This window comes from Nuphar pumila, chromosome 3 (genome assembly GCF_984573655.1).
Source record: "Nuphar pumila chromosome 3, dmNupPumi1.hap1.1, whole genome shotgun sequence".
NCBI classification, from domain to species: domain Eukaryota; kingdom Viridiplantae; phylum Streptophyta; class Magnoliopsida; order Nymphaeales; family Nymphaeaceae; genus Nuphar; species Nuphar pumila.
The window spans coordinates 12,410,528-12,424,146 of record NC_143251.1 but is presented as its reverse complement, the minus strand read 5'-3'; the positions used below and the strand labels follow the sequence as shown (position 1 = coordinate 12,424,146).

Below are 13,619 nucleotides of genomic sequence, written 5' to 3'. Positions count from 1 at the left end.
TTCGACACATAAAAAATGTATTTATTAATATTAAAACTATTAAAATTATCAAAGGCGGTCTAATATCTTCCATGCATGTCAGGGGCATATCACATTTTATGTCCTCGTGTCCTCGTGTCCTCGTGTCCTATCGTGTCCCTCTACATAGAGTCACAAAATCGGTGCATCCCTGTGACATAGGCACTAGTTGGTTTGATGCTCTAATTGATCTTTTTTAGCCAAACTTGGCTAGATTACCAACAATTAAAGGATAAAAAAGTTTAAATCACTTAAGGTACCGTTTGGAGGACATCTAAAACCTGGTTTTGGGTGTCAAACCAAGTTTAAGCCACAAAACCTAGTTTGGTGGCTGTTTGGATGCCACCAAACCAGGATTTTGACCAACCTGGTTTGCCGTAACCCAGTTTTACAAAACATGTCCCTCTCTCTTTTTTCAACCTAGTTTTTTGAGGGGAGGGGACCTGTTATGCAGCCTCTTCCTCCCTTCTTCCCTTTTACAACTTTGAGCTCCCTCCATCCTCAAACTGGTTCAGGCCATTTCGGACCGGCTACTGGCTGTAAATGGTCGAACTGAGGTGGTACCATTATGACCATTTCCCGCCTGTGACCGGCCGGAAAATGACCAGGATTTTTTTGGTATTTTTTTTTTTGAAAAAAGTGGCTGGCCGGAAAAGGGCTGAACACAATTATATTTTTTTCACAAAAGTGGCTGGCCAGCCATATTCCTGCCAGCCACTGATCACCAGTGTCGCCCTCACAGGATGACACCGGTCACACCATTTCCTGGCCAGTGGTTGGTCAGAAAATGGCCAGTCAGTACGTTGTTTTGTCTGGTCATCTTCTGGCCAGCCACCGGCCAGAAATGGCCAGGTCAGTGTTGCCTTCATGTCGCCCGGTGAAGACGACACTGTGATCCCGCCGGTGGCTGGCCAAAAAATAGCCCACTTTTTTTTCTTATTTTTTTATTTATTGATACCAAAAACCTGGTTTTTGGTCATCCAAATACTGATAACCAAGTTTTTTTAGCTAACCAGGTTTGCTAAAAACTTGATTTTGAGGCAAAACCAGTTTTTTCCTAAACCTGGTTTCGTCCCATGTCATCCAAAGTTCCAAACAGGGCCAAGAATGTAATGGGCTGGATTTATGTCTGACGTAAGCATTGCAGAATCCAACCAAATCGGGTATTTGTCAAATGGATTTGGACTCCATTCACATTTCTAATCTGACTAGCTTAAATACTTGATTAAACATACATACCTTTTACGTGTACATCGAATTTAGATTTAGTTTGGATTCATATTCAAATGTTAAACTAGTCTACACTGAATCCGAATCTGATCACCAATCAGATGTTTATTCTATGGACTCGGATTTGGATTTTGTCATATATCCGTTCCAAATCTGAACCATTGACATCCCCAGAAACCCATGGGGTGCTGATGGATTGGGTTTGGCTTGATATCTGATTCGAATTCAGTATGTAATTTTTGGATACAAATTCTTTAAAAATAAAGTCCAATTTTTCATTGCATCTTATGTTCAATCCATGTTTAGATTTAGATCAAATCCAATCCGTTTGCATTCTTTACATGTAAAAAGCTTGTTTTTGGTCTCTCTTTTTTCCTCATTACCAGATCGTATGTTGGATCCATATTCAGTGCTGCATCATCTGTTATCATCTGAACCCAGATTTAGACTTGTAGTTGGACTCAAATCAGTATCTTATGCATTTTAAATTCAGATTCAGATCTAATTATTTAAAGCAGAAAAATGAAAAAAAAAATAGAGTAATTTTTCTGATATTTACAAGGCGAAACTGCCAACAGGACCTAACCGGGCTGGCTCTGCCTGTCGTCCTGGCAACGTAAAATTCTGTGGGCTTACCCTCTAATGTACATGAAAATGCAGATAATTCAAAACCTACATTACAACTGATTTTAGCCACGAACTTCAAAACTCGTTATTAATCTCAGCCATAAAATCCAGACATTTTGAAAATATCGCAACATTTTCAAGAGATTATATTGTAAAAATCAAAATATCACATATTTTGACAAAATCATTACTAACAATGGACAACATAGGACACCATTTATTATTTAGTTTTACGTTATTCATATTATATTTATATATTTAAATATATCGATATTTGTGCAGGACATTATCGATAAAATCCCGTTTTTTCCAAAAGATCTAAAGGTTTTCCCTCGCCGAGATTTTCCCCACGAACTTCTTTTCCAAATTCACTATTGAATATGAGAAATCATTCTCCCGCGTTTTTTTCTAACGGCTCTCCTATGCTGCATAAATACCAAACAAACAAACGATCGGATCCTCCCTCCCCATCTTCCCTCCTCCCCTTTTACAGCTCTCTGAGACAGCAAGAGCAAGAAAAGGAAGAAGACGACCCCCCAATCGTGGAAGAAGCAGAGAGAGAGAGAGATGCCGAGACAGAAGAGGGCAGATTTATCTTGCCTCTGGCCACCGACGTCCGCCCCACCTCCCTCTCAAGCGTGAGGACACCTTACCCCTCTTTCTCCCTCTCTCGTTTCTGCCTCTTTCTTCTTCTCTCTGCATCCTAGCGGCCTAAAATCCTTCTTGTATCGATGCAGGGAGAAGACTCGAAGTGAGGCCGCCAAGCAGCAGCAAGAAGGCCACCCTCTCATGTGCGCGTGGATTCTCGATTGGAGAAGACGCGGTACGTTCGGTTTCTCCCTCGGAATTCTTCGTCTCGTTTTTCTTGCTAATCCTGATGACCCTTCGACCAACAAAAGTCGTGGGTTTCTTGGCGTACCGAGGATAATCCAATTCGTTTCTTGGCTGCAAACCGATCGCCCATCGTCGGAAAAACCATTCGTATTGTCGATGGGTTTTCGGTCGTTATCAGGCCGGAAAATGAAGCACCATCGTCGAGGAATCATGTTCATCTGTTTTCTTGGACGGAAACCGATCACCCATCGTCGGAGAAACCATCGTTTCATGTTGTTGATGAGTTTTCGGTCGTTTTCTGGCCCATCAACGGGGAATCCATTCACCGCCGGAAACAGATAACCGATCCCATTATTGTGATCTGACCAAGATTCCCGATCACTAGTAGCCAAGAAGTCGATGGCCCATCGTCGGAAAAGCTAGTTTAGCCGAGAAATCGACGACCCATCGTAGGAAAGAGGAAAAACTCGTTTTTCATGTTGCTTTTAGCGAGAGTTCAGATCATTCAAAGGCCAAAAACAGATCACCCATCAAGTAAAAACCATCATCGAAGAAACAATTCGTTGTTCAAAATTCTTTTTTTCTATTGATTTCTTGACGTTTTCTGCAAAGTGCAAACAAACCAAAAACTGAAAATCATTCTTGTCAGTGAAGAAACGGACTGAATTCTCTATCGTTTGACCAAAATAATCATTGTTTTTACTTCTTGGTACCATCATCTGATAGGAGAGAAACAATCCGTTCCGTACAACCATTGGCGCCGTGATCCGATGAACATGGCGGCCAGGATGGAAAGATACCTCAATGCTAGATGCTTCTTAGACCGGCTCATTGATGATCAACTCAGCCGATACGAGCCGCGTTCCAACCGGTCATCGGATCCGATCCGTCCCTGCAAGGTCGCCGGCGTGCTCATGCCGACGTGGAGATTCCCACTGGAGAATGCCCTCAATTGGCTCGGCGATTGGCGTCCCTCTGCCATCTTCAACCTCCTCTTCCTCTTCCTCCGTTCGAACCGGTTCACTCTCAGGCCCAGGCAGATCAAGATACTGACTCGGTTTCGCCGAGACACTCGCATAGAGGAAGCTATCCTGGATGAAGAGCTCGCCGAGTACCAGGCCACCTGCATTCTCCGCTTTCCATTCACTGGAGTGACGGTGGGTTTCGGCGAGAATCGGGCAAGCAAGACCCAGACAGCAGTATCATCTCTGCAATCGGGTCTGAAGAAGATATATCGAGTCATGGCCCGGGCTCAGCAACTCAGATACAGAGTGCTCGAGCTCATTGTCAAGAGGATGCTTGACCGGACGGATGCCGCCGAGTTCTTGGTCGCATTTGCTGGAGTTCAGGATATGGTGCACCGGGTCGCTGCATTCCATAGGCTCAGAAACGGTACGTGAAGCTGCTTGCCTTAATTCCAGTTCTGCTGAACCAGGAGAACCGGCTCGGTTATGTACCGGATGTGTTATTGGTATAGTAGTATTTGAGCATGCCAAAGAAGTTACATGGATTTGATTCAACTTCCCTTTTAGCATCAGTTGCTAAGCAGCATCATCATCATGATGCCGATGGTGTGCATCACCATCATCATGATATTACATCCATTTTTAGCTACAGATCACCACCATGATCATCATCACCACAACCATTCAGCCCAAGTGCCATAACTTTGCCAGAAAAAACACTAAAAACTTTGTTGCTTTCACCTTCTGTTATATTGGCATTGAAGTACTTGTTTATGTAAATGCGCAGGTCCACTATGCATAACCATGGAAGCCTTTGGTTCATAGCAGAGGAAGCCGCAGAAGCACCACTTATTGTTCTTCATTTATGATCAATCATTATCTACACAACCTTTCTCTCTCTCAACGTCTTCTTAGAATACGTTTCTTTTTCTCTTCATTTTGGTCGCTAAGTTTATCTATATCCATTCAGCAAGCATGTAATACAAGTCCTGTGTACTTTTACATTTAAGGCAAGTATGAAATATGAAGCATTTGTTCATTGATTTACAAGAGAGATTCACAGTCATTTCATCTTTCCTAAAGGTCTATCTTGTAGATGCAGACTATGTTAACCAATGTTAAAATAGAATTCAAATTTACCTGAATTGGTTGATTTGAATTGAATGGCCTAATAATCAATTCAAATGCAGGGGCTGACTAGATTCAGCTTGTCGGGCTGAATCAGCCTGACATGGCCTGAATCAACACCCCTCCCCCTTTTTTTCCTTTGTCATGTCTGATTAAAAAAAGTCACTTTTGAATAAACCAATTCAAAATGATTTGGTTCGAATCAGACCGATTCAGTTTTTTTTTTTTTAACTGGTTCAATTCAGGAACCAACCACATTGATGTGAATTACATGTGCACAAAATGAGATGAAATAAATGGTCACCGACCAGCATGGCTAGGTGCCATGGTACACATGCAAACCTCTTCTACATAACCAACAAAACAGTCTTGCATGGGTTCACATGGCTTGTACCAAAAGTTCGCACCAAAATCAGGTTCCCAACAGACGAATGGTTTCGCCTTTATCCAAACTGCGGGCACAAAATTCAGTTTGGCAAGCTTCCTTTCTGGTATCTTGTGTTAGAAAGACCAATTTGATTTGAATGAATGGAGACACTTTGGTTTCCAAAACCCATACGTGAGTGTTTGCCTCCTTGATAAGCTTTCCAACTACTCCAGTCAGCACAGCAGGTTCAACTGTATGGAATTCTATTGGACCGAAAGCCAGGCTAAACTTTTTACCTGTGTCTATATTGCTAAGCTCAAGTACTGATCCGACACCAACCAATTCTGGAATTGGCTTCGTCCAGCAAGAAAAGATAAGCCCGCTACCATGTGAAATGGTTTTATACAGGCCCTGGTTCAGCCTGGTTTCATCCCTGCTTTTCAAGCAGATTTCAGCCAAGAGGCACGCGTCTGCACTATTAACTGATGGCAAACACATGAAAACCAACGACAATATATTGCAACAAATTTGACTATGAATGAGTAGTGGAAGGCTGCCTGCTACAGAGTAATTCAAGAAAGACTTAGACGTATGTTTAGTAAAGAGAGGCTAACCTAAACAAAAACCATATTTCTGAAAGAAACATGAATAGTGAATTATTGCAAAAACAACTGCCCATGAACGATATTTACAAGGAACAGCCAACAACTTGGGATTCCTTACATTGTTTACATATTAAAGTATAGATGTGGTTTTCATCCTGCATCATAAAGAACTATACATGAGTTATTACAAATTTGATTTCTATACTCTTGAGCAGCTAGGATGCACAAACATCTATCATAAATTCTTCCCAAGCATATTGACATGATCAAATAACTTGGGGCTCATTACATTCTTTGTAAATTAGTTTTAGTTTGCATTGCACACAAGCTGTCTTGAGTTATTCAAAAAATTATCTGTAAACGCTTTTGAGCAGACAAGCTGTCTTGAGTTATTCAAAAAATTATCTGTAAACGTTTTTGAGCAGATAAATGCTGAAACACCAATCATAAGTTCTTCCTGAGCACATATGAAACATGATCAAATAACACTAGTCTACCTAGGATGTAAAGGTGCCATTTCAGTTCATATGACATTCAGTAACTTCGGTGAATTTGAAACAGTTAGTGCAGAAGAAAAATTAGATGTTGAGATTGTAGTCATGTTTCTTGTTCCCAATGTTCAAGAAGCATCAGCAATGCAAGTGGAAGTAGCTTCAGAGATTACAACAGTCAACACAGACAAGAGACAAGGCCCATACTAGTGATTCAATCATTCCCTTGAGGAAGAGCATACAGTTGTGGCCTTGACAGGAGTAATGCAAAAGTTCTCTAAATAGATACTTATACTTACTGGTTTGCTGAAAACATGGTTGCTTATTTAATGAATAAGAACATAACTTTTAAAACAGAAAATAGAAGCGTGTTAGATACTGCCTTAGAAAAAGCTGAGCCATTTGCATTAGTCATGTTTTGGAGAAGAGTGGGACCTTACCAGACTCCATTAGTAATCTAAGAACCAGAGAGTCATTGATCCTACTCTTTTTGGATCATGGCAATGATCATATTTTGTATGTTCTTGTTACATAAGCTGAATGATCACTTTTCTTATTAAGAGTAGCTAAATGAACTCCGGGTACAAGTGCTTACAGTTGAATAACCATATGAAAATTGATTAGATTAAGGCTTAGAAGATTATTGAAATGATAGTGGCTTTTCACAGGGTATATGTTTTGCTGATCATGAAGCACGTGTAACTTTTAGCTAAGCTCCTCAGACTGCATAACATCGTACATGCCCCTTGCTTGATAGGACCTTTATCCTGGGTCATATGGCATGTCAAGCATGACTAACATTCACATTTGATTTGAAGTGAGACGATATTAGGTTGGTGGCATGTCACTGGACTGTAATTTGAAAGAAATTTTTCTTACATGAGATTTGGACAGGCTTCATGATTTTTGAACAAATGAAATTAGATCGTCTTTATCAGAATAGAATGCTTCCAGGCTGAGATATGAGATTCATGTAGCAGGGCTTCAAAAGAGTGGGCCTTTAACAGACTAAATTACATGGAGATCAAGTGGTAAATCATTCAACTGGTGGCATTGGAAAAATATAAAGCATAACACTGGAAATGTGAACATTCTAAAGCTCAATATTTACATTTTGTTTCCAAATGTTAAAAAGAGAAAGAAGCGGTAATCTGGTGCACCTTATACCAATTGATATTTCTTAACATCCCTGTGGAGTATCCAGAATTTTCCTGTCTCCTCCAATGTTGCAACTCCACACAGTCCCTGTATCCATATAAAATGCGACCATTGACAATGCATCCCATAGAAGAGCTTATCTTGCAGGATATCTCAAAAACATAAAGTCCATAGATGTATCTGTAACCCAACAAAAGAGTGCACCATGATCATGCATTCTCCCAATTGAACACCTTTTATCCCTTCATCTCATATCACAATTGCAGAATGATAGTGCAAGTGACTGAAACAACCTCCTAAATATAGATTAGGAAACATATTCCTGCAACTAATAGACTGGTCTATCTTCCACCTTGCTTGCCAGAGTGGAGTGTAAAACCTCTGATGTCTCTAGCTTGTATGTAAGAAAGCTGCCGATTTCCATCTGTTTTCTGCCTGCACCAACCCTGCTGAGATGACTGGCTGGGGAATGACAAGCATGCCAGGTCATTGAGATCTTGCAATGGAATTAAGTACTTGACAACATCATCCATGGATGGCCGGGATTTTGGTTCTCTGGTGAGGCAATAGTAAGCTAATTGAGCAACCTTCTGGACACCCTTTACAGAATAGTTCAGCTCCAAACGTGGGTCAACTAGCAGGTGTAATTTTCGCTTGTCTCCTAAATATGGACGAGCCCATGCCACTAAATTTTGCTCCTTGCTTGGCCGTTTCTTGTCCACTGATCTTCGACCAGTTAGGATCTCAAGCAACACAACACCAAAACTGTAAACATCACTCTTTGATGTCAAATGCCCTGGATGGATAGAGGTTAGAAAGGAACAATCAGCTTCACCATTATATGAGTGAATTAAGCTACATAAATTGTCATCCATATGATTGACAACTGATAAATGCATGCATGTGCTCTCAAGAAATCTTGAAACTAACAACCCATGATTCAAGAATCATGATAAAGCTGAGTGATTTTAAGAAAAAGGATAGTAAGGAATAGAGAAGAAGAATTATATAACAGAGAAATGTGAGCATTTCAGAGGTTTTATTGTTCATATTAATGACAGACTAGGGACAAAAGATAGTGACATTACATTTGAGGATTTAGTATATAAAGAAAAGGTAAAACAATTTAATGGATTAAATTTCTGTATAGGACTTTCACAAGCTGAGAAAAGGGAGACAATACGTGCATCCATACCAATGCATGCATGTGTACCTGTCATTATGTACTCAGGTGCAGCATAACCATATGTACCGACTACTCTGGTAGAAACATGTGTTTTGTCTCCCTGAGGTCCCGCTTTTGCCAGTCCAAAGTCTGAAAGCTTTGCATTGTATTCCTGAACAAAATTGCCATAGGTTTTAGGTAACAGAACCATATTGGAAGTTGTAATGCTCAAAAATAAGATACGTACTGAATCTAGCAGAATGTTGGATGTTTTGAAATCCCGATAAATGACGGGTTCAGCACCTCCATGGAGAAAGGCAAGGCCTTTAGCAGCACCAATAGCTACCTTTACCCTGTTAGACCATGAAAGAGGTAGAGTCCCTGCAACAGTTCCATGAATTATCAAAAACTGTCTAAGGAGGCATTGGACATTCACATCATTCATTGTACAAGATGTTGAACCTAATGTTGGATCTAACATATCCATGGTTTTCTCTTACATGGAAGTGATAACATTACAGAGCCAGTGACAACTACATTACTTTACATTCAACAGTGTAGCTAAGCATGCTTATGCATCATCAACCATGCGGTTAATGTAGTTTTAGATAGCAAAGTCAGAATATTGATAAAAAAAAGTTCATATCTAAAGCATTGGATCGCTAATAGGTTCTCTAGTTGACTGAACTCGACCTAGTCATTTGCAGCAATGACAATTAGAATAGGACATAGAAACAGCAGTTGTATGTTGCACCAAGAAAAAATATTGGACATCCCAAGAAAGAAAAAAGTTACATATACATATGTTATTTTTATCAATTGTTACAATTGTTTCTGTGAAAACGTTGAAGTTGGATGCATGACAATGCACTTCATGATATTTCAGTTGAGGATTTGTCTTAGCTGCTTTTTCAAGAAAACTTTAGTGAATCAATGTACTTTGTGCAGTATATAAATTTTTTTATAAGAAAAGTAACAGTTTGCTTTATACTTAACCATTAAATATCCAGAAGTGATATGAGAACCACCATATACTTAACTATGACACATTTATAGCACATACTGAGAGGAGAACCCAGAACAAGAGGGCCCTAGAAGTCAGAAAAATAACAAAGCATACAGAGTGCACAAGTAATAACTTGTAGACACCTCAATTTTAACCAGGTCATTTCAAAGTTCTGTTAGCTTAAACTTTCGAACTCCAAAAAGACATCCTCTAGACTTTTGTCCAAAATATCAATTAAACTAGAGGATCTTATCTTTCAAACAAGCTAAAAATCAGGTCAATACAATATTGGAGTAGAAAGTTATGACGAAAACAATGTAATTTATTCAATAAAAATCTTGTTTTCAGGTAGGTCCCACTTTGAGTGCCTTTTTTATCAGCAAAACGATTGAATTTGGTTTTGCACTTAAAAGATTAATTAAAGTTGAGGATGTTAGCTTTCCAACGCACCAAACGATGTTTTAATCTGACATTCGGATATGAAGTTATGGTCAAAACAAGTTACCATATTATAATAGATCTGAAGTACGACCCAATTTAAGCATGAAGATCTGAAATTTCATTATCTAATCTATAGAAAACCTCTAAAAATCCCATCCATGCATGCCATTTGGATAGAAACCACCCAAAAGCCTATCATTATCTTTCTAGAGCCCCAAAAAGTAGAATATTCTTAAATCCTATCCTACCCAAAGTACTATCCCAAACAGAACTCTTCTTGGATGAGTCTTATCCCCTCTGAAGGATAAACTCAGATTCATTTGGCTTGGATTCAAACCCAGAAAATCAAGTGATCCGTATCTTGTTCAAAATTCTATAAACATGGGACCACCCCTACAGTTTGATCATCTGAAAATTCTTTGTCCGAGTGCTGGCCATAGAGCGAACAAGCCTTAGCCTTACCATACCCCTTTATCTCAAGCTGCCATACCTACGTAGAGGTGCTGCCGAAGCTACTGCAACAACCCTCATACCTAAGAGGTGTTGCCGGACCGAAAAGAAGCTTAAAAGTTAAATAAACCCCCGAGTCCAAAAAGGTAATTTTTTAGATCAATCAATTAATTTATTCATCTATTTTTGTTTTCATTATTCTAGTTTGGATGCTTATACGCGTTTAATCTTTATTTGCATACCTAAATTCACGGTGGTGTAATTTGAGCTACAGAGATCGAAAAACCTAGCTGGGCATTACCTTTCCATCGGGCAAAGGACGACCAAGACTTGCAAACGGCGTCCCCATATATTTCAAAAAGAATTTTGCGAATCCGGGTAAGTTAACCTTCCCAACTTCAAAATTTTTATCAACATAACTAAAGTAGATGATTTTGGACTGCCAGTATGAAAAATAAAGCAGCAAACATTTACCACGATTCAGGACTACATTATCAGTCTCAAGTAACAACTGAAACATCTTGATGAATTAAAAGCTATTGTGATGACAATCTCATCTTTGACACCTCAGATTCCTTTATGTCATCCAATTACCCATGTTGAATGAATAGGTCCAGACCCTTCATTTGCTAGCATCATGGAGATATTTTGAAGCCCATACCTACCTAAGTGTACTTTGCAAAGTTTATCAGGTCCATTCAATATTTGGAATTCAAAGATTTTTTACACCACATTCCTATCCGACATCCCCAAGTAGGGTTCCATAATCTCTTGTTTCACTACTAAGATTTAGCATGATCACTAATGTACAGGCCAATAGTTGACTCCAAAGAATATCCTAGATGTATTGCATATTAATAGCAAATCATTGTGTTTTGATGATTAATCTAGTCATACATGGAAGTCTAAGTTTCACAGCCAGCTACTGAAAAAGAATATTTTTTTACTGAAAACAATATACTTGAAAGAAACCTAACAAAATCATTGGCACAGATCAGGAATTTAATCTGCATGGTTTGATTGACATGCGTCAGTCATGCATCCCTCTAAAATAACAGCACCTGTAATCAGTGGAATGAAGTATCACTGATTGCTTAATACTGTAACCAGACCAGTACAAGAATACAATGAAAACAATCTTGCCCTGAAGCAACACAAACATGACAACCACTTCATAGGAGATTGTATAGAATCATGGCCATGTCAGTTGTTCAAATGTGACATCTATCCAAGATAGCAGTTGGGACAAAAAACTAAGAAACAAAATCCCACTGCTATCCATTTTTTTTTCAGGATGCCAGCACTAGGATGAAACCAGAAAGGCTGCACAGAGTCAATCACTGTCCTCTTCCACCACTACATAACAAATAGATTAAAGAAGCAACATAATGTGGAACTGCAATCACTATCGGTGTTGCAAAGCATATAGTCTCTCTCTCTCTCTCTCTCTCTCTCTCTCTCTCTCTCTCACACACACACACACACACACACACACACACACTAACCAAAGAGATATGTGCTTACTTCGAAAGAGATGGTTTTCAAGACTTCCACGGACCATAAACTCGTAGGCAAGCAATCTCTGATCATCTTCAATGCAGTATCCGATAAGTTTAACAAGGTTTGGGTGGTATAACTGCCCAAGGAAGTTCACTTCAGCCTATATTAAGAAAAGAAAACACCAATATTACTCAACAATAGAGAACAAAGGTCCTAAAACAAATGTCATGTATAGCATGGGCTCCTCAAAATTAGCTTTACCCACCACCCATTCTCTATGACCTTGTAGACCATCTGGTTTCAGGCTTTTGACTGCAACTGCAATGCCTGAACCTGGTTTTGCAGGGGCTGTACCATTCTCTTCTATCCAACCTTTAAAGACAAACCCGAAACCGCCCTCCCCAAGAATACTATCAGGTCTGAAGTTGCCAGTAGCAGATTTAAGCTCTTGAAAGGTGAACTGAAGCAGGCGGCCTGAGGCCCTCTTTTCTTGCGGCACATCGATGGCATCAGAGATGAGAGCTTCTGGAGGCGCAGAGAGCTCTCTGTTGCTGGCATTCAAGTATCTTGTTTCAGCAGCTGCATGAAAAGTCCAGAGACACTTGTGAACCATCAAATGGTTTAGAACATGACAATTCAGCTAGTTTTATAGCGCTTTGTAAGAAGTGCAAAGATCAAGAGGAAGTATTCATTGTCCTAAATCTTCCTAAAACTAAAGATATGCATCATTTCAGAAGTGCAAGCAGCAAATAAGAACTGCCAAGCTCCTTGATGTTGCTTATAGCAGTCCAATATATGTGTTCAACCAATTCATCTGTCCAAACCACAAATAAGAGGTCTCTACTGCTTAATCACCAAAAAAACTCCCCAACAACTATTGTGAAATTTGGAACTTTTAACAATAAAAACACGAATTCTAAAAATCTAAAAACTGCCCACAAACAAAACCAATACAAGCGGCTCCTAAAATAGATTCATTCCTCACAGTGTTCAGTTGGAACCAAAATAACCCAGTAGCTTAATTTAGCCCCAAATAAATTTCCTCGACGCCAATAGAAAAGGATTTTAGTGATTAAATACAAAGAACAGTAACAAACAGGCTCTATTTTCACACACACACACACACACACACACACACACACACACACACACACAGAGAGAGAGAGAGAGAGAGAGAGAGAGAGCACCTGCATCATAAACCAGGCTAGTTCTGGGAAGGGTGTGAGGAGTATCTTTAGAAGAAGAAGAAGAAGAAGAAGAAGATTTGCAAGCTCCTTTTATGTGATGCTTCAGCCCGGCCCAACACCCACACTTCTCCATCTCTCCCATCTCTTCCTTTCAGATTCACTCACAACCCATTTTGACCACTTCAAAGAAAAAGCCTCCAATAAAAGCATAAGCCAGAAAAAAAGAAGAAAAAAGAAGCAAACACTGAGTCTTTCTAGAAGATAGAGAAAGCATAGTGAAAGATTTTCCCTCTTCTTTTTCCTTCCAGCTTTTGCTTTCTTTTTCTTTATTTTCTTGGAGGTAACAGGCATCATCATCATCAATGCCATGATCACCAAAGATCACACACAATGAATGGGAGGAATCACTTTCTTTTTCTTTTTTCCCCATTGGTGGTGGGTACCTCA

General features: G+C 39.6%; 2 protein-coding genes across 2 annotated transcripts; one reads left to right on the top strand and one right to left on the bottom strand.

The window, feature by feature from the left end:
* Positions 1–805: 805 nt before the first annotated feature.
* On the top strand, positions 806–4,724 carry LOC149841999 (seed dormancy control protein). The gene is made up of 4 exons (XM_090000568.1): positions 806–870; positions 2,613–2,698; positions 3,436–4,101; positions 4,462–4,724. Exons 1-4 carry the CDS (start codon positions 806–808, stop codon positions 4,497–4,499), a joined length of 855 nt encoding a protein of 284 aa, XP_089856694.1. The 3' UTR covers positions 4,500–4,724.
* A 3,040-nt stretch (positions 4,725–7,764) lies between these two features.
* Positions 7,765–13,305, bottom strand: LOC149841998 (serine/threonine-protein kinase PBL34-like). Its single transcript, XM_090000567.1, has 6 exons — positions 13,173–13,305; positions 12,251–12,564; positions 12,010–12,145; positions 8,836–8,969; positions 8,637–8,760; positions 7,765–8,219 (listed from the first exon to the last, which is right to left on the bottom strand). The coding sequence occupies exons 1-6, from the start codon at positions 13,303–13,305 to the stop codon at positions 7,765–7,767; spliced, it is 1,296 nt and encodes a 431-aa protein (XP_089856693.1).
* Positions 13,306–13,619: the final 314 nt, after the last annotated feature.

What these genes read in the sequence shown, in the direction of transcription:
- LOC149841999 (XM_090000568.1), top strand. Translation starts at nt 806, where the DNA reads ATGGCCAGTCAGTACGTTGTTTTGTCTGGTCATCTTCTGGCCAGCCAC. An exon ending in CACCGGCCAGAAATGGCCAG is followed by an intron (nt 871 to 2,612) that starts GTCAGTGTTGCC and finishes GTATCGATGCAG; the next exon opens with GGAGAAGACTCGAAGTGAGG. An exon ending in TCTCGATTGGAGAAGACGCG is followed by an intron (nt 2,699 to 3,435) that starts GTACGTTCGGTT and finishes ATCATCTGATAG; the next exon opens with GAGAGAAACAATCCGTTCCG.
- LOC149841998 (XM_090000567.1), bottom strand. Translation starts at nt 13,305, where the DNA reads ATGGAGAAGTGTGGGTGTTGGGCCGGGCTGAAGCATCACATAAAAGGA. An exon ending in AAGGTCATAGAGAATGGGTG is followed by an intron (nt 12,146 to 12,250) that starts GTGGGTAAAGCT and finishes TTCTTAATATAG; the next exon opens with GCTGAAGTGAACTTCCTTGG. An exon ending in CCAACATTCTGCTAGATTCA is followed by an intron (nt 8,761 to 8,835) that starts GTACGTATCTTA and finishes AATTTTGTTCAG; the next exon opens with GAATACAATGCAAAGCTTTC.